This window comes from Branchiostoma floridae, chromosome 12, assembly GCF_000003815.2.
Source record: "Branchiostoma floridae strain S238N-H82 chromosome 12, Bfl_VNyyK, whole genome shotgun sequence".
NCBI lineage: Eukaryota > Metazoa > Chordata > Leptocardii > Amphioxiformes > Branchiostomatidae > Branchiostoma > Branchiostoma floridae.
Window position 1 is genome coordinate 4,420,341 of NC_049990.1, and position 20,214 is coordinate 4,440,554.

A 20,214-nucleotide genomic window follows, 5' to 3' on the forward strand; every position below is an offset into this window, starting at 1 on the left:
GCCCTTGGCCCATAAGGTTTAAGCAGGTTGGGTTAGGGGAAAAACCCCCCAGGGTGGTTGGTTTAGGGGTTCCCTCGTTCTGGGGGCATCTTCCCAAGCCCAGTTAGTGTTTAGTCAATGTGGGGCCGGGGGGAGGGTCTCCCCCCCGTTGTTTGTTTAGGGGTTCCCTTCCCGGGCAGAGATTTCCCCAGGGCCAGTAGGTGTTTAGGCAGTTTTGAGAAGGGGGTTAGGTGCTAAGTAAGCGTGGGTAGGGGGAGGGACGCACGCCTCGGTGTGTTATTATGGGTTCCCTCGCCTGGCATCACCCATGGCCAGTAGGTGTTAGGCAGTGTGGCGAGTGGGAGGGACGAACGCCGTGGAGTGGTATGGGTTCCCTGCACGGGTATCTCCCATGGCCAGTAGGTGTTAGGCAGTGTGGGTAGGGGGAGGGACGCACGTCGTGGGGTGCTACGGGTACCCTGCGCTGTGGTCTCACATGGCCAGTAGGTGTTGGACAGTGTGGGGACGGGGAGGGACGCATGCCGTGGTGTGTTACGGGTTCCCTGCTCTGTAATCTCCCATGGCCAGTAGGTGTTAGGCAGTGTGGGTAGGGGGAGGGACGCACGCCGTGGTGTGTTACGGGTTCCCTTCCCAGGGATCGCCCATGGCCAGTAGGTGTTAGGCAGTGTGGGTAGGGGGAGGGACGCACGCCGTGGTGTGTTACGGGTTCCCTTCCCAGGGATCGCCCATGGCCAGTAGGTGTTAGGCAGTGTGGGTAGGGGGAGGGAAGCACGCCGTGGTGTGTTACGGGGTCCCAACCCTGGGGTCTCCCATTGCCAGTAGGAGTTAGACGAGATGGGAAGAAATCGTCGCCGTGTTATACTTTGGGCTCCCTCCCCTGAGTTGGCATATAACAGAAACGTATGAGTACCATATGCTCTAACACAATAGTGCCTAACTATCATGGGCAGGCTATACATAACAAGTCTACCAGAAGTAGGCTGAGGACTTTGCAAAGTAGTGCAGTTTCCCCGGTAGGTTTGAAAGTTCTGCCTAGTTTTTGTAACTGTAGGAAGCGAAGGCTCTGCAGCAGCACTGTAAAAGGGAATGGGTTCATCATCGGGACTCTCTAAGATGTTACGGTCTGAGACGTCTAAGGAATGACCGAGGTCAGGTAGGGACTCGCAAGACTCTGTGGCATCTTGGACCTCCTGCCGTGTACGTCTTACGACAGGAAGCGTGTTATTCCATGGCAAAAGTGGGAAGGCAGGCAGAGGCCGCTGAGCAAGAGCTAAATGATCTGGGATCTCTGCGTAGGTGTGCGGAAATGCCGATAGAGGCCGCCGAGCAAGAGTTAGATGATCTGGGATCTCTGCGTATGTGTGGGGAAAGGCAGGCAGAGGCCGCTGAGCAAGAGCTAAATGATCTGGGATCTCTGCGTATGTGTGGGGAAGGGCAGGCAGGGGCCTTTGAGCAGCAGCCAGATGATCTGGGATCTCAGCGTAGTCATGTTGGAGGGTAGGCACTATGTCATCCGAGCTCCTCCGGTACACGGACTGAACAGATTGGAGGGCCGAAGGCATTGCGGTACAGGCGACAAGACCAGGAATTGTCGCTATTTGTCCATTGTTAGCATCCATGTGGTTCTGTGGCCTGTTCCCTTTTCTTAACTTCGGCAGGCACATCTTCAGCAGAAATCCCAAAGAGAGGAACAAGATCGTAATGCCTACGACTGAAACAACAACTGGGATGACAGGGAACTTTGGTGATGGGGTGAATTGGTTAAGATTGGTTTGGAGAGTGCCCAGCTGCAATGTGGATGTCATTGTGGCCAGATTTGGAAGTGTCAGAGATCTTAACTCTTCTGCTGTTTGGGACCTTGTGCTGGGCTTGGGTGTTTGAAAGTTTGTTTCGTCTTTGTCGCTTTTGTGCACAGGGCATGCTTTGTGGAGCCTTTTCGGGACTGAGGGAATGTCTATGGATAATGGGGCTTGCTTGTGTTTCGATAGGACGATACAAGTTAGATTGACGCTATCTGTGTGGTCACTGTCTGAGTTGGGTCTTGCTTTGTTTTCGTTTGAATGGCCGACTGACTCTGCGGTGCTGACTATTTTCGTGTCTGGTGTGTCGTCAACCAGAATGGCAACATCTGCCTCGGTTGCGTTCCCTACACCCAAGGAAACCAGCTGTACCGTAGAGTTATCCTTCAAAGCCACTGTAACGCCCAGGTTGTGTTCCCACACCCGTCTGCACTTTTCTCGGTACGAATGGTTGCTGGGGCCCCCCATTTCTGGGTTATCATTGGTAGCAATGACGACAAAACGTGTCAGAATGATTTGGTTTGGTTGAGGTTCGGTTAACTCGTCACAAGACGTAGGAATTTTAATGTATTCTGATGTGCGAGGCGCAACATCTTTTGAGTTAAACCTCCACGAAAACGACTTCTTGTTCCCTCCTGGGTTAATCCTGATACAGAAGGTGAAGCTGGGCACCTCAACAGATGTGAATAGCTTGTATGGTTGGAATTTGTCTATTTGCTGATACTGCGTGATTTGGCTTTCGTGCATTGAAACGATCCATTTCAATTTATGTGGCGTTTCATCGTGCACTGTTGTCAAGCTGTTACCACTGGCATAGAAGACTGCCCGATTCAGTGCCTGTCCCCTCAATACCCCCCAGTCAAGGCAGGACAGAGCACTTCTCTCTAGGTATAGTTCAAACAGACTCATGTTCTTGAACGTGCTTGGAGGAATGGTCTTAATGTCATTTCCCCCCAAGTACAGTTGCATCAGTGTTGTTTGGCCAAGGAACCAGGCGGGGTCTACGACCTGTAACGCGTTGTTCTCCAGGCCAAGGAAAAGAAGCCACGGCATGTTTCTGAAGCACCCTGGGTCAATCTGCGCTATTCGGTTATTGGATAAGGTTAGAAAACTAAGGGTCTCTAAACCGGTGAACCAGCTCTGTTTGACATGTGTCAGCCTGTTGAAATCTAGACTCAGATATTTCAGGTCTGAAAACCCAATCATCGTATTGTCCTCCAAATCTGAGATTTCATCCTCAATCAGAACCAAGGCTTTTACTGATGACCGTTCAAATGATGGCATTTTCTTTCCTGATAGTACACCGAGTGGAGTTCCCCTGATGGCAAATGCTGTTTGTATGCCTAGCAAGCAGGGTACAGTAGGGATGGGAGTATTGCTGACACTAACAGTGCTATGTTGTTTGCATAAGATGCATGTACCCGATTGGTACAGAAGCATTTCGAGCATCGAGTCATCTAAACATTGCGACCAGCTCGCTTTTGCACAGCGAGGGAAGCAGAAACCTGCCGAGGCTGCCCCAGCAGTCACAAGGAACAGAGCAAATAGCATGGGTATGTTCGCCCCTGTTCTAAGAGCCATTACGTATGTCTCCTTGAAGCTGATAGAGGGGAACGTTGCGGCACTAACCTGGTTAGCTTTTTGGCAAAGGAGGAGGAGGAGGACCAGCGAAATGTGGCCGCGGACAGAAGATGTGCTTGTCCGTCTGGCGGGGAAGTCGTGGCACCCTTAGACTGCAGTACTTCCTCTGCCTGTCCTGCCTGCAATGTCCAGATTTATAGATGTGTCCCGTTTAGTAATTAATATTGATGAGATATACGGAAGGATACTGTTGATGAAGACCTGCTGACAATGTTTGTGTCCCAAGGGCGTGCAAGTAATGTTTGGGGGTTCCTGTCTTGGGATTTAGAGCTTCCGCTATGTATGTTTGTGATGGAAAAGATGAGTCACGTTACTCCAAATCTTCATCATGTTAAATTTCGGACATTTGGCAATGCTTACAGTCCAGCCATCGTTCTGTTTGCAATGTCCAGAAGTATAGGTATATTTCGTGAAGTAATATTGACCAATTCGATGCAAATGGATGGTGTTGATGAAGAATTGCTGTGATGTATTTGTGCCCCCCCTGGGAAAATGCCCCTTCCTGATAGCCAGACAAATTTCCACTGGGTATAATAGCCCTGCAGTAAAAGGTCAGAAGATGAGATGGTCGCTTCTTGTTTATTGATGAATGACAGGAGTTTATGGTTATGTTTTCTTGATGAATGACAATAGCTAGTTTGTAAAGACAATTTGGCCGAATGACTTAATTTGGTTTGGTAAAGGTTGGCATGTTCTGCTTCACATTGGTCAGACCTGAAGGAAAACAAAGTTGCAAAGTCCAGATATAAAATGTATCCCGTTCAGTAATATTGATGAGATGTACGGAAGGATGGTGTTGATGAAGACCTGCTGACAAGGTTTATGTCCCCAGGGCTTGCAATGTTTGGGGTTCCTGTCTTGGGATCTAGAACTTCCGTGGTGTGTTACGTGATGGAAAAGATGGGTCAAAATTACAAATTCTTCGATATGTTACACTTAGGAGGTTTGAAAATGCTTACACACGTTCTGTTTGCAACGCTCAAAGGTATACCAGATGTGAAGTGATATCGACAAAGCATGCAAACATATGCTACTTTTGAAGGCCTATTGAAAAAAGTTTTGCTCCCAGAGCAGCGGAAAATGCTCCTTCCTGGTAGTCAGACCAATTTCCATTGATCAGCCCCTGGTCAGAAAGTATGCGGAAGGGTATTGATGGAAATCTGCTATCACGATTGTGCCCCCAGGACAGGTAAAGTTTCGCCTGTGTACCATCCGGGCAGTAGTTCGCTCCTACTATATGTTCGCTTCTGAATAGCAGAGAAGCGACTGTATATAGTGTTTAATAAATATCAGAGCGAGAAGCGACTGTATATAGTGTATAATAAACCAATAGCGAAGCGGACTACTTTCCGGGTGGTACCCAGGCTAGGTAAATTTGTGATCTCCAGGCAGATCTACCGGTGGCATAAGGATCGTACGTATGTTTACCAGGCTGGATGAAAACACTTGTCCCCCCGAGCAGCGGAAAACGCTCCTTCCCGATAGTCAGACAAATTTCCACTACAACATGTATTTAGCCCTGTGGCAAAAAGTTAGATGATGAGATGGTGACTTCTGGTCTATTGATGAAACGGCAAAGGACCGATCCTGATCGAACGCGACATCGAACAAATAGAACCAGGTAGAACCCCATGTTCTATTTCGAACACCTCCGTCAAAACCTGCCCCAGTGGGACCAGGGACAGAAATGGTTATTTTTGAAGGAGGTGTTCGAAATAGAACATGATCGAAAAGGGGGCGTGGCTTCAGGATCGGTCCATTGATCAAAAGGCTATAGGGCTTATTCACGTGACGTCATCACCCCTTCCCTCCGTGCGCCGCCATTTTGGTGTACCACCAGTCCCGGCGAAGATTCTCGGTGTCTGAAGATCTCTAACTAAGTCCGAGGAAAGTGAAGTCATTTGCACGCTGTTTGACTATGCAAAGAGCTTCCAACCTCAAGTCATATTTTCGCTACAAAAATTGGATAGAAATTATCCATATTTCATCAGTGTGGGAAAGTTTTCGGAGATCCAGTCTACTTTACGAACACGGCAACAGTGACGGGGTGACAGCGGAGTCCATCGATCTTGTCTTTGTTATTTTGTTCTGTGAACGAATTTCTGCACACTCAGTTAAAAACGTACCAGGCTTACAACAACTTGATGAAAAGTCCTTGCGACAACGTAGTATCTGGACAAATACTGGAGTGTAGGATGAGATTTAGTTGATAGAAGTAACGTTACGTAGTGATCGGGAAAGTTCGACATTCAGAAGTTGGACGACCACAGGATAGTATCCTGTGCCGCGGTTTTTGTTCACACACAGTCAGCATCTTGTACTCTTGTTTTTTTTTCATGAAAATTCATCAAAGAACTAGGGGACATGCTCCTGCTGTCGTTTATGGACTCCGCTGTTTGTTTTCGGAATTTCCCTTCGTATTTTCATTCCCGCACGGCTTTCCTAGAGAATCGCGAAGCAAATCTTACTGTTACCCAATCTGTGTGTGCTTTACCAGTGCAGAACCAACATCCCACGCCAAGACAAAGCACCGTGATCGTGAAACTAAACGTTTTGAACGGATGATGGTGCATTGCTTGGGAAATATTTACAATTTCTACGGCGAGTTGCATAGGGCCCCACTGTAGGCGGGCTGATTGTGGTACACCAAAATGGCCGACTTCGCTCGTTGCTAGGGGGAGGACCACGTGACTGAATAAGCCCTATAGGACTACCTCGGCCTTCTTTCCTTTGTATGTGGCACTGCTAGAATAAGTTACTAGCCTGAGTGCGTGCCACGTTGTCCTGGTCTGTCTTAGAGTAAATTATAAAAAGAAAACCACACACTCATCCCATAGTAAGTCAACGAACTAACTACTACACCAACACAAACTTATTCATGAGGAGCTTTTGCTTTACTGATGATTCAACAGAACCGTATTCAGCCATCCTTTCTCCTAATGCTTGGTAGCACACATTAACGGTCCGACGGTCATCATCGTCATTTGTCATACTCTATAAGGTGCAGCAAGTGAAGTTGGACTTCCAGTACAGTCTGTCATACATCGCTGTGAGAAGGAGATGGTGGCTTCTGGTCTGCTGATGAAACGGCCTCAAAAGCCTATGGGACAACCTCGACTTTCTTTCCTTTGTATGTGGCACTGTTAGAATAAGTTACTGGCTTGAGTACGGACCACATTGTTCTCGTCTGTCTTAGAGCAAATCAAAAAGAAAACCGCACCCTCATCCCATAGTAAGTCACCGAACTACTACACCAACACAAACTTATTCATGACCTTATGCTTTACTGATGATTCAACAGAACCGTATTCAGCCATCCTTTCTCCTAATGCTTGGTAGTACACATTAACGGTCCGACGGTCATCATCGTCATTTGTCATACTCTATGGGGTGCAGCAAGTGAAGTTTGACTTCCAGTACAGTCTGTCATACATCGCTGTGAGAAGTTCCGGACCGTCCAGTCCAGTTTCTAACTCAATAAGCTTTTTCAAAGTTAGCCTTGGGCGACCAACTCGTTTCTTAAAACAGGTGTCCAGAACAAGAGTTTTCCGGCTGGCTCTCTACCACGAGCCACATGGCCGGCAAGGAGTAGTCGGCGTTGTTTAACAACAGAGGTAACATTTGGTAACGATCCATATAGCTGATTATTTGTAATGTGTTTCTACCATGGTGTACCATATACTATTCCGATGGTACTACCATACAAACATGTTTGAAAACATACAACTTCAACTCAAAGGATCAAGTTTAGGAATAACATTTATTGCAACATCCACAAACACAATACTGATTGTAACCACTTCCTTATAGAAGCTATTTTTGGCACATGACTCGCACCAATACTGAGAAGATCCACACAAAAGTATCAGCTACCTTTTGCTGGACTGAAGATTATCCAATAAAAAAAGAATAACATGAAATACATATGGAACTGGACAAAATCTTCCCATTTTGAAACGTTAGCCTTGAGCTAGTTGGGCAGCAAAACCAACTAAATAAAATGTCACGCAAACCAATAATATAATCTGGTCACAGGTGAACATTCACAAAATACAAAGATCAAATGTAGTTGACTACTACACACCTGTAACCTGTCAAGTAGCCAAATGTCATGACATATTGAGAAATTCTACCACTATAGCCTGTTGCTATAAGGAATGCATAGTATAAGTAACAAAGAACAAGTAACTTTATCGTCAGCATGAAAGTTCATATACATGTATGTGCTGGTAAATAACATTATGACAGACTAAACTTTACTTGACCAACACTACAGAGAGTTGGGAAATTTTCTGCAAATTCTGTTAGCCTTCTTCATGGAATGGACTAGTCTACTGCATCCTGGACGTGACATCATAATCACGTGACTGGTGTCAGATAACCTATGACCCCCCTCCCCCCCACCCGGCCACCCCCCCGTCTCTGTCGTGTTGGACAGTAAGCTCGAATGTTGTCTACATATGCATGTACTTCACTTCTCTTGCAAATAAATATGGAGGCTGTGAACATTTGAGCTCACTGTCCAACACTGAACAGAGACGGGGGGCGATATAGGTTATCTCCCACCTATGACCAGCTGCTTCAGTCACATGGTTCTTACGTCACACCCCAGAAGCTTCCATATATAGACATGTCCATTCCGTGAGCAAGGCTTAAGTGTTGGTTAAGTAAAGTTTAGTCTGTCATAAATTTTCACATGGTCATGGAATGACATGAGCAACATAGAAATGATGCAACTGTTATGAGAATGCCTTACATGTCACATTTGCTAGCCCTTATAAAATTAGGACTCACTATGTATAACTACAGAGCAATGTCTGTAAATAAAACATCTGACAATCAGTGACATCAAACACTTTTTTGCCGTAAGCATTACACAGCACAAGTCTGAAATCCAATGATGGTACTGCAATACATAGCAACAGTTCACATTTGCTACATGTAGCCCTTATAAAACTAGGACTCACTGTGTAATAACTACAGAAACAATATCTGTAAATAAAATATCAAATATTTTTCTGACATATCTTTGCCCAAAGCACATCACAGGACTGAAATCCACTGATGGTACTGCAATACTGTATATAGCAATAGTTTTCATATATAGCTCAGTGCCTAAAGTTAATATTTTGTTTTACTTGCATATACATTAGCATAGTACAGAATTCTTAAAAGGCATTATTAAAAGGAAATAGGAAAGTGACACTTTTGCCTTATCTTTGCTGCCAAACTCCATAATAAATACAACTTGCTGCCAAAAAAGTATCTTGGAAGGTTTGCAAAAACATTCCAATGTTGCATATACGTCTAAGTAACTTTTAGTTGACTCATTACTCTCATATCTTACACTAGAACACTGCAACACTTGGTGTAACCAATTCAACATTGTACCTGCAGTTAATTTGAAACTTACTATGATACACATTGCACATACAAGAAGGAACTGTTATGCAATTTTCTGCACATAGGGAATGACAACTTCATTGATTCAACTGTCTTAATTACACATCAGTATGTGCACATCACAAAACAATCTCTGGACAAATGACATAAGCATTAACGGTTTGCTATTTAACCTTATTTTGAGACAAATGTATGTTTATAATGTCACTAGGGTGGATAATGGTTTGTCTTAATCAGGTACAACTCTAGGTTTAGGTCCAGAGGTCCAGGTTTAGGTCTGGACCTGAGCCTGTCTAGTTGAAATGTCTGGTTCTGTTAAACCATAATAATGTTGATATTTGAATGTTGACATTTGCACTTATTTTTGACACTTTTTTATTAGTTGCCAACAAGCAAGTGTAACAGTGGTGTTCAAGGACTGCTAAACCGAAGACGCCTAACGGCTTAAGCCTTTTGGCCGAACGGTTTGCACGTTCCATTTGTGATCCGGCTGCCCGGGTTTGGCGCGGGTTCGAATCCCGGGAGTCGGGGTGTTGTTTCTTTCTGTTCTTACTCGCCCCTCTGGTTGTTTCAATGGTTCCCACGCCGGCCCTGTGATTAACAGGCTAGTATGTGCCACACAGGGATGTCGATCTCGGAGATTCGAGGACGAATCTTGAAAAGAAAAGGGGGAGTAGTGTAACAGTGGTGTTCAAGGACTGCTAAACCGAAGACGCCTAACGGCTTAAGCCTTTTGGCCGAACGGTTTGCACGTTCCATTTGTGATCCGGCTGCCCGGGTTTGGCGCGGGTTCGAATCCCGGGAGTCGGGGTGTTGTTTCTTTCTGTTCTTACTCGCCCCTCTGGTTGTTTCACAAGCATAAGTAAAATTAAAAACCACTTTTATGTTCTTCAAACATAAGCTAGAAGAATGTTTATTCATTTATCCCCTATAAGTTGTCTTGATAAAAACTTTCCGCTTTTTTGTCTCTCTTCACACCTTTCAGGATTTCTGGACTCAATTCTACGGTGTTGTACCATGTCTGGACCAGATCCAGTGAACCGGTACCAACCCTTATAATTATCTGCAACACATTCCCTTCTCAAGAAAGCCCCAATTTGCTTTCATGAACGTATAAGAAGTCTCTGTCTTTTGGGCAGAAGGTATTATGTTCCTCTAACTGTTGAATTGCATACATGCACTACATAAATCTGTACAACTGTGTTGCATGCTTTTGTTCCTTCATTTTACATTAAGTAACGTTAGGTCATGAAAATCTCTGATTGCATCTGTCATATTACAGCTCAACAACACTCACTATTCCGTCATACTCTATCATCTGTTGCTACCCGAATTAGACATGCTTGCACATAGATGTAGAGGCTTGATGGCAGCCCGCCATCAGCTTCTGTTTCAAGTTGTAATGACCCAAAGCCTATGTCACATATCCAGACCCAAAGTGTGACATCAACAAAGGGTCAAAGGTGCTTGGTCCGAGACGGAGGCCGATACTGACTTCCAAGCATGACCCTTTGCTGACACGACACTTTCGGTTTTGGGTCATTACAACTTCAAAAGGATCAGAGGAGTGATCAAAAGCTTGTTGGTGAGCGCTTTATTTTTGTGTACGGATATAAAGTTTAAAATTGTATCATAAAATCTCAAGTGTTGGGTTCCATGACGTAGACCTTGCAGTTGTGCTTCATGATCTTGTCGAGAGACAGGAACAAAAATACATAGTCATGAGAATAATTTGTGTACGTTCAGTGATAAACACTTTTGATTACTTTGTGTTTCTGCAAATATCCCGGTTGGGACCTGGTTTGGAAACTGTATCTGTATCTATATAGCCAGTATAACTGCCCTTTGGCGTAACACAGCAGCTTCACACGCGCCTGATGCGGCAGCAGCTGTTATGTTACACTGAACGACCCGTCACACCTAACCTTTGCACATCTATCTGCAAACGTTCTGTAGCATTAGTTGACAACAATCTCCGATGCCCTCTAAGTGTTGGGTTCCATGACATGGCCTTGCAGTTGTGTTTCATGATTTTGACCAATGACAGGAACATAAATACATTTAGCCATGAGAATAATTTGTGTATGTTTGATGAGAATAGTTTGACACTTTTGGTTATTTTCCGTTTCCACAAACATGCTGCTAGGCCCCCCGTTTGGAAAATGTGATGGCAGCATTAGTTGAAAACAATCTCAAGTGTTGGGTTCCATGACGTAGACCTTGCAGTTGTGCTTCATGATCTTGTCCAGCGAGAGGACCGGTGCGGGCGGCTGGGCCAGGAAGGCCGGCGCAGAGCGGGAGGGGGAGCTGGTGCGCGAGTCCTGCGAGTGGGTCGGGCTGTTCGTTTGTCTGGGGATAGTGAAAATAATTAGTAATATCACAGATGTGACTGGAAACTTGCTTTGGCCATGGTGCTGATAACATGATTGCTATCCATAATACCTGATAATCATTGGAATCTTATGCCAAAATCAAATGACTTGCACAGTCTAAGTGTGAAGTACATTCATCTCATTACAGCTGACCTGTTCTAATCTATATTTATCATATATTTAAGGTATAATAAGGTAGACACACCGGTAATCAAGTTATCATTTTTTATCAAAGTATTCCCGTTCCTTGTGCTTCCAAGTTGATAAGTGAAAGCAACACACACCAATGGTGCATTTAGACAAAGCAAGACAGTACTTTCATCAAAGCACATGTTCTACAAAGAGAAAATAAAGAATTTTTAAAATTAAGAATCTTCTGTGTATTGTACCTTGAAAAGCAAAGAATACTAATAGACAATAGCTATATATATCCTATTTTATCACCTGCTTCTTGTCTGGAGTGAAGATGGGGTTGTTGGTCATTTCAAAGCTTTGTAAATCTAGTTTATGAGACATTTTTAAGAGTTCTTACCTCACACCAGCAGGGTAATACTGTGTTTTCACTATAGCAGCCGAGGTTGAGTCCGTAAAAGAGTATGACTTGGCGGCCATGCCCTGTTTTTTGTCCGGGGTGAAGTTGGGGCTGTTGGTTCGGCTGAAGGAGGACCCGGGGGTGGACTTGCCGTCGGAGCTGCCGCTGTGGCTGTGGGGAAAGTTTGGGGTGATGGTGTTGAACTGGAGCTTCAGTTTCATGTGTTGGCCGACCTATATATAGGGAGGGTAACAAAACAATGGTTAGAGATACATTTGTCAACTTACTGTAAATGCAGAAATGTTCACGGTGGTTTTATGTTTGCGGTTTTTGCGGTGGCTGCTTCACCGCGAAGTTAAAACCACGCGAAATTTTTCCATTACAGTATGTGACTACAGTACCAGGCGCTACTGCAACTTAAAACCACTGCGAACACACCATTTTCCCTCTACCGTGAAAGTAAATCCCTGCAAGCTTAAACGCATTTACAGTAATTAGCACTTGTTCACCTGTATCTGTTCAGTTGGGTAACCTACATGTACATAACCGTTACCTCTAAAATCAGGGTATGTAGGGATACTAAATCGACAAACGGTTGTTTCAAATTGCAAATATTTTCAAAATTGTTAAAACAGTGTTGTTGAGTACCAGAAAACCTGATAATTGAAAATAAACTTTTCACTTGAAAAGTGATTACGAGCTTTTAGTGGCAACGTAACATGTTGTAAGTCCTACATTTTTACTGGATGGCAAGTACCACTACACATTATATATTTATATATATAAACATGCTTCCTTCTATGTTATACAGAAAGATAGTATCTATCACAATTACAAGGATGGTACTGGTGCATACCATTGTGCAGTGTAGACAGTTGGGCCACACAAAACTTGACCACACATATTACATGTACAATGATTTGGTTTGCTTCCTTTAGAAAATGTTTTTGATTCGAATATTTGATAGACTGGAAGTCCTTGCAACTAAACATGCTCTAAAGGGAAAGGTTGCATTCTAGAGTTCCAAATAGCAATTACTCAAGCAAATGTATATGATTTTCGAAACGTGATTGGATATGATTTTCAGACATTTCAGAGAGCATCCGTTATCTTTCGTCAGTATTTTATTACCTGGATGTCTAACCTTCATTTATGTAAAATGAGAGAATGTGTTGTAAAATGTTTAACTTCAAAGCATACAATGTACATTTTTGTACCTATCTTTCCTTTACTCTGGTATAAAACTTGGCCCAACAAGGGTTTCATGTGAAAAATTAAGTCTGTGCATCCAAAAGAAGAAACTTGGGCCATTCAAAGGGTTTTGTTTAAACAATTGGGTCTGAACGACCTAAAGAAGAATAGCCTGGGTATCATCTGGTACTAGTAGTTCGCTCCAACTTTTATCATACACTATATGCAGTCGCTTTTCTGCTATTCCATCTGGGAACCTTGGCATCTCTAACGTCTGGAATTGTCCAAATTTCGGAAGAGGGCGCTGATTGGTCCTTACACATGAACGAATTATGGGATGGGTTCAAGCGCTCGTTTGGACAGGTGTTCCAACACCCGAAACGCCTCCATACACTTGTGGGAGGGCCTGTTGTCATCGAACAAGCACTCTAGAACCCATTCCCTAATTTGGCCTTTACCTGATGTTACGACCAAAAGATTTGAATATACAGTTCCCCAGATGAGTAGCAGAAGCGAACATAAGAGCGAACTACTACCTGGATGGTACCCAGGCTAAAGAAGAAACATGTGAACAGCTTCACCTCAAAGAGCCCTGGTCTCAGCACTTGGAAGGGGACAGTGAAGGAGACAGTCGACCCACACTTGCAGAAACTACAACAGTACAAAACACCAGTCACCATTAGGACTAACAACTACGGTGCAATACACCACAGTGCTTACAACTACATGTATGTCACCATGCAGAAACACCAGTTGGGACACACACATGCAATTCCTACAATCATTAGACATGCCAGTTCTAGATTGTGCCATCTAAATGTGTACCATACAAAAGAAGAGATTTGTGCCATATACCAACAGGAGAGAGAGAAAGAGACAGCTGCATAAAACATATACACTGTCAGCTAGAATTGTACTACCAGCACTTATGAAAATGTTAGGCATTGTTTGAGATAATGTATATTTCCCCAATACTGTTTCACAGAGTTTTCTACTTAACCACATAAGCTGCCTTGGTGTAACAATATTTGCACATATTGTGTTGTCATAATGAAAATTATACGTCTTATATGTGTATGATATGATATATGTATGATATGACTCACCCCAGGTTGTAGCTTGGAGTATGGCAGACTACAGAGTCCATCACACTTCTGGCAGACCTGATACTTGCCTCTGTCTTATCTGTAACACAATTATAAAGAAAAGATCTTACAGATTGTAAAACTCATAAACTGGATTACAGAAAAAAATTATTTTTAAGAAAGTCAGTGTTACCAGGGTTGGACAAGTCTACTAGCCCTACTGTCCAGGGCAAGTGAAAGTTCTGATTGGGCTTCACTTTCACTTTTGCAAGTGCATGACCTACTTCACTTGCCCGATCAGGCAAGTAAGGTTTTTACAATGAGTGAGATTTTGATACACTTGTTGTAGAAGTGTGTTGTTTTTGTTGCATAGAAAAAAATACATGGATTTCCATGACTTCTTGTATATAAGCTGTAGATACTGTACGTGTCCAAAGAACATATTAGGAAATATGCCCATAAGCAGTTACTCAAGCAACTGGATATGATTTTGGAATTGTATCTTAATACTTGGATGTCCAACCTTCGTCAACATGTGCAAGGGGATCTTAAGATAAAGGCTTGAGGGTCCTTAAGTTACCTTTCTGGTCCTGAAGTGCCTTCTCAGGACTCCACACCAGCTTGATGGTCAGAAAGTCCTGCAGGTTGTTCACTAGGGTGTACTTCACATCAAATCTGGGAGAACACAAGTTACAATGCAGTTACAATCAGTGGGATCTAACTGTGCACATTATTGGTACCTCACATCAAATCTGGGATAAAACAAAATGGTAGAAATAACTGGGTTAACTACAGCACAAATCACCAGTGTGAACTAAATAGCATGGAAGGCAAAGAAGGCAGAAACACTTTCTGTGTCATATATCAATGAGAGTTGATAGAATCACCATTTTAAATCTGTTATGAGATAATCAAAGCACGACAGCAATGTGTAAAGGGAGTCCTGACCTTTGACCTACGTAGACGGGTGATGGACAGGTGGCATTCATAATGAACTGTGGTTCATCAAGCTTCATCACAGGCAGGCTGGAGAGGACAGAAAAGGGGGTTATACAAATGTAAAAGCTGATGTTGAAATAATTGAGTTGTAATCAGGGATGTCTCCAGCTTAAAATTTTTCCGTCCCACTCATTCTTTTGGAGCTAATGTTGTTGATTTTCCTGGTAGATATGTCATTTTAAACTTATGAAAGTACATTTTTAACAATTTCATGTCACTTTTGAGACAGATAGGGTAAAATTATTTTCTGTCCCAACAGGCAAATTTCCATCACAGGATGAAAGGACGGGTCCTGGAGACTGTCCTGGTTATAATGTCAGTTGCATACTTGCCTGTAACTTGACAGTGGTACATACAAGTATATGTGAGGTAACCTTGTAAAATTCAAACCCAAACCTCAAGGCCTCTATATCTTCTCCCCTAATCTTTGAGATGATATACACCATGATCTAGAAGCTGTACTTTTCCCTGCTCACCTGTAGTGTGTGTGGATGTGCTCTTCACTGCTGTTAGAGTTGACAGCTTTCCCAGGCTGCCACAGCATAAGGAGAAGTAGGGCTGACTCGTGTGACTGGGAATGGAAAGAACAATCGTTTTGAACTGGAAGGTGTATTTGTGTTAGGTCTAGATCTAAGCATTCAGACCAAGCATTCCCCTGCAGCCGCTGTGGCTGACGCTGTCTGTCACGTATTGGACTCATCAGCCACCAGTGCGCTTGCACCAGCCGCGGGCTACATCCTAGATGACCTTCGTTTGCAAAGCCAAGCCAAGAGAGAGAGAGATCTAAGCATATAAAAGCCAAAGCTAAAGTTGCCCATACATCAGGACAAGTATCTGCTACAGTATTAGGCAGCAGGCAGAGATAAGAGTAATTAACTCACCTTTTAATTGTCGGCATTCCAGTAATCATTGACAACAAAAGCAGGCTGTTTACTGGTTAATGATGGCCATGTTATGGCTTACCTTCCCTGCTGTGGTAACTTTTTTGGCACCAAATCTGTTTTAGTTACAGGATAGGGCAGCAGGGAGAATAACTCACCTCATACTTGCCCACATTCCAGTTGTCTTTGACAACAAAACCAGCTGGCTGTTTCCCTCTAGAGGCTGATGGTGGCCATGTTTTGGCTTACCTTCCCTCCTAACGTATCTCTTTTGCACAAAATCTCTATTGATATCAGAAGTAACTCACCTCATACTTGCCAGCGTTCCAGTTGTCGTTGACGACGATCTGGAAGACGAGACAGAGTTCCTCCAGCGGCTGCAGGTGTGAGGGCAGCTGGGAAGGGTCGGTGTGCACTAGAGAGAACAGGCCGCCTTCTGCTGTTCTTCTGAGGGATGTTATGAAGATTTTGTCATTTGTTTACGTGCTAAAAGCCTTCACATACAAGGCAATGTCTGTAAGAAAGATAAAACATACAGAAGGAGAGAGAAGCCTACATGTACATGTACATGTATAATCATAGAAATGAGAAATACAGAGGAGCACAGTATGTACTTGAACTAAAAAATGGGGTGGCCATTTCATGAAAGCTTTAAGTACTAGGTAAAGTTATAGATGAAGCATGATCTGCTTTTGTACTTGGCTTGGGTATAGCAATATCATATTTTTTACATTTGTAGCAAGATCGGGTTACCCCTACTCTTCTTAAATAAGTGTAATATGGGTTATTCAATGTGCAATGTGAGTTTTAGTGCCTAAAAGTAAAAGTAGACTATCCAATAGAAAAAAAGTGAAGGGTTACGGTTGTCTCCAAAGTTGCACTTACTTGCTAGGTGTTTGAATATTTGGCTGAGGACTGGTCTTCTCTGCACTGTCGTGCTGGAAAGCAGCGTTGCAGTTTGGAATGATCTGTAGCTGATGAACAGTGACGTCTTCACAGGACGAGTTGTATACTGTAACAGTTGTAAAAGAAAATGACAATATCAGAAATGAATATCATCTTCTTTAGGTACAAGCCGAGATCAAGAAATATGTACCCTATAAATTTCATATTGAAAAAATGCTCTTAAAGGTGTATGGGTCAGGATTAGGAGACAATACTGGTACTCAACAAGACTTTCTATTAAACGTATCCTACACGCAACTGTCTGGAAAATACCAACGAAAATTTGCTATTTTTGAAATACAAAATACGCAATAATATGTGAGCTAAAAATCCATCAAATCAGAGATATGTTAAAAAAACCCAACTATATTACCACGCAGCTAGTGTGGCACCAGACTGGGCCCGCCCCGGCAGAATTTCCTCTTTTCAACTGAAAACTAGACTTCACACACTACCCTGACAAGGATTTAATATATAATAAACCAGCACCCACCTTTGATAATGAGAAAGTGTTTCCTACCAACCGAAACCTTCCTGCACTTCACCAGTGGGGGAGGTAACAAGGGGAATGTCTCTGTAACTGGGAGGCAAACAATTGTCATTTTTTAATACAGTATATGATTCTATGTAGGAAAGGACCAGGATGTGTGTGTGTGTGTGTGTGTGTGTGTGTGTGTGTGTTAGTTTGTGTGTGTGTGTATGTGTATGTGTGTGTGTGTGAGTGTGTGTTTGTACATATGTAAATTTATACGTATTCATGTATGTAACGTTATATGTACATTTATCAAATTTTACGCGTGCAAAAAAAGTTAAACATAAGATATGCCGATGTATTCACTTATCACAGAGGGGTTCATTAAACTTCCGTTTGAAAACGATGATTTATTGAAAAAAGTGGCAAACTCGGGGTCCCTCCCGTTACATGTGTATGTGAGTGTCTGTGTAGGAATGTATGTGTCTGTGTCACCCTAAATATATAATGTTGATGTATGTATGTGTGTGTGTGTGTGTGTGTGAGTGAATGCTAATGTAGACAGCATATTTTCTTTTCCAAAACAGATCTATATATAATACACATTTCAGTGATATCATTACCTTTTCAAGAATAGCCATAAACATAGGTAAAACAGAAAAAAGTTACCCAATAACCAGAAATAACAGAAAAACAACTGGAGGTACCTCGATCTGAGTGGTACTGACAGAGGAGAATCAGGACTACACACAGAAACACAGGGAAGAAAAATAGAAGATCAGACAAGAAATGGAAGATCTCATACCTCAATGAAATACATTCACAGTTTTTATGAATTTCTTGACAAAATGTTGTAATTGCAGACATTTTCGCGTTTGTTTTATATTCGCAGTTTTCGTGGTGGCCGCTGAACCGTCAACTTAAAAACACCTCAAATATCATAACACAGTATGCGACTACAGTACAACAGTACTGTAAATAAGTTTGTGGTATGGCGCTACCGCGAAAAATAAAAACACCGCGAACACCCCATTTTCCCACCGGTGCAAACTTAAATCCCCGCAAAATTAAATGCATTTACAGTATTAAACAACCCTAGCCTGGGTACCAACTGATTTCTAAAGGGGGCTCCTTGTACTTTTTTTTAGGGCAGCGCATGCAAGGAGCCCAAGGTAGAAATCGGATGGTAATCAGGCTGGTTACAGGGGTAGATAAAAAAATTGGCAGATAAAAATAAGTACCATGGCATTTGACATCTGAAGACTCCTTGACCTCCTTGGTGACCTGTTCCTCCACAGATTCAGCAGGAGTGTTCGAGTTTTCCTCTGCATCCTCCTCGCCACTGTCGACCTCTGGGTTCCAGACCACGACGGAAACGCCGACCCTTTTTGTTCCGACGGGAAGCTTGTCCAGACTGACTCTCAGTGGGAAGACTACGGTGTCATCTGATACAGTCACTGGGTCCTCACCCTGGAATATGATATTTTTCTTATTTGTTTTGTAGAATGTTGGAAAAAATTGGACATAATGACAACACACATTGTCTTCTAAATGCTCTAAACATGAAAGAAGTTGGAAGTTTCATCATGTGTGGAAAAATGACAGTTGTATATGAATATATAAAAGAACAGTATATTATATACATGTACAATGATAATATTGTACTATAATTTCTATGTAACACTAATTTAAGCATAAAAATATAACGTTATCTTTAATTCAATTTTGAAACAGAGTTCTTTTTTTATTGGTAATAACTAATGCCTTTAAGGTGGTTTATTTAGCCCTTTCGACCACGCTCTAACAGTACTTAAGGTGTGCAAACTTGATGTAATGTTGATGATCTACATGACCTTAGCACTAATAAGTCATTTATAATGGGGCAACGTTTTTATGGCAAACAGAAAAAAATTAAAACAAGTTAACGTTACACCTGTCCAGCTTTATAGGGATTACTTGTCATCAGATAACATACATAATAGAGTAGAGTAGAGTGACAATGTAGACATTAAAACCATTCTTACAGTAATACTTATTAAAAACACTGAATCTTCACTTCCATTCATAACAAGGCGTATTAAATCGATACAAAGATAAGAGGGCAAATAAAAAGGGTAAGAGGGCCACGCCCCCGTGCCCTTAGAGTGGGCGTGACTCCTCAATGTGTCCGCGGAATGTAAACAAACAATAGTCCACGTGGTAATGTTTTCCTTGTCGGTGGGAAACACGATTATGATCGGATATCCGGGAGAATCGTGTCACATTTGTCCCGCTGTGGGGTCGATTCGTAAGGCTAGGTCCGGGATTTGCGCCACGGTCGCCAGAAAAAATGGCGCGCTGTAACAGCTGTGTCCGTTACAACAACACAGGAGGTCGCGAAACGTCAAAACATCTTACCCGGACGGTTATAAAAATGTATGTAACGGCCTACCTACCTTTTCTGCTTGATCTTTCGCAGAGCTGTTGTGCAGAAGGAGCGGTACACAGTCTCTGAAGTCTTGTTTTCCGTTGGAAACAGGAACAGTCCCCCTCTCCAGGCCCCCTTCGTGGTGACAAATGTCCTGTGACTGAAACAAACTCGTGGCGGTGGCGGCAGTGCTCAGCTCCAAAACACGGTCCCGCCAGGCACGTATTCTCTCCTCGTCTCGGTCTTCCTCGCAATACTTGGCGATCAGAAGCACGTCGATGGTCTCTCCCTGGTAGACAAAGTTTCTGCGAGGAGTCTGGGAGAGATTCAGCACGTCTCCGACCTTGCAGGACGGAAAATGCAGAGAAAATCCTGTTTCCGACCTGCCGTCAGGCGCCATGACTTCTCACTGGGGGCTCCGCAAATTTCGGTACGTCCCATGTGAACTTTCCTCCGCCTAGAAAACTCACTCAACCAATCTCACCAA

The 20,214-nt window shown here is 43.1% G+C and overlaps 2 protein-coding genes across 2 annotated transcripts; both read right to left on the minus strand.

Moving 5' to 3' along the window:
* Positions 1-10,950: 10,950 nt before the first annotated feature.
* On the minus strand, positions 10,951-15,049 carry LOC118426808 (microtubule-associated protein 11-like). Its single transcript, XM_035836330.1, has 6 exons — positions 14,972-15,049; positions 14,604-14,698; positions 14,045-14,123; positions 13,520-13,589; positions 11,748-11,980; positions 10,951-11,192 (listed from the first exon to the last, which is right to left on the minus strand). The coding sequence occupies exons 1-6, from the start codon at positions 15,037-15,039 to the stop codon at positions 11,036-11,038; spliced, it is 702 nt and encodes a 233-aa protein (XP_035692223.1). The 5' UTR covers positions 15,040-15,049; the 3' UTR covers positions 10,951-11,035.
* A 445-nt stretch (positions 15,050-15,494) lies between these two features.
* LOC118428043 (microtubule-associated protein 11-like) lies at positions 15,495-20,159 on the minus strand. The gene is made up of 7 exons (XM_035838008.1): positions 19,756-20,159; positions 18,562-18,790; positions 18,028-18,063; positions 17,342-17,428; positions 16,789-16,915; positions 16,212-16,350; positions 15,495-15,593 (listed from the first exon to the last, which is right to left on the minus strand). The coding sequence occupies exons 1-7, from the start codon at positions 20,125-20,127 to the stop codon at positions 15,495-15,497; spliced, it is 1,089 nt and encodes a 362-aa protein (XP_035693901.1). The 5' UTR covers positions 20,128-20,159.
* Between the last annotated feature and the right edge of the window lie 55 nt (positions 20,160-20,214).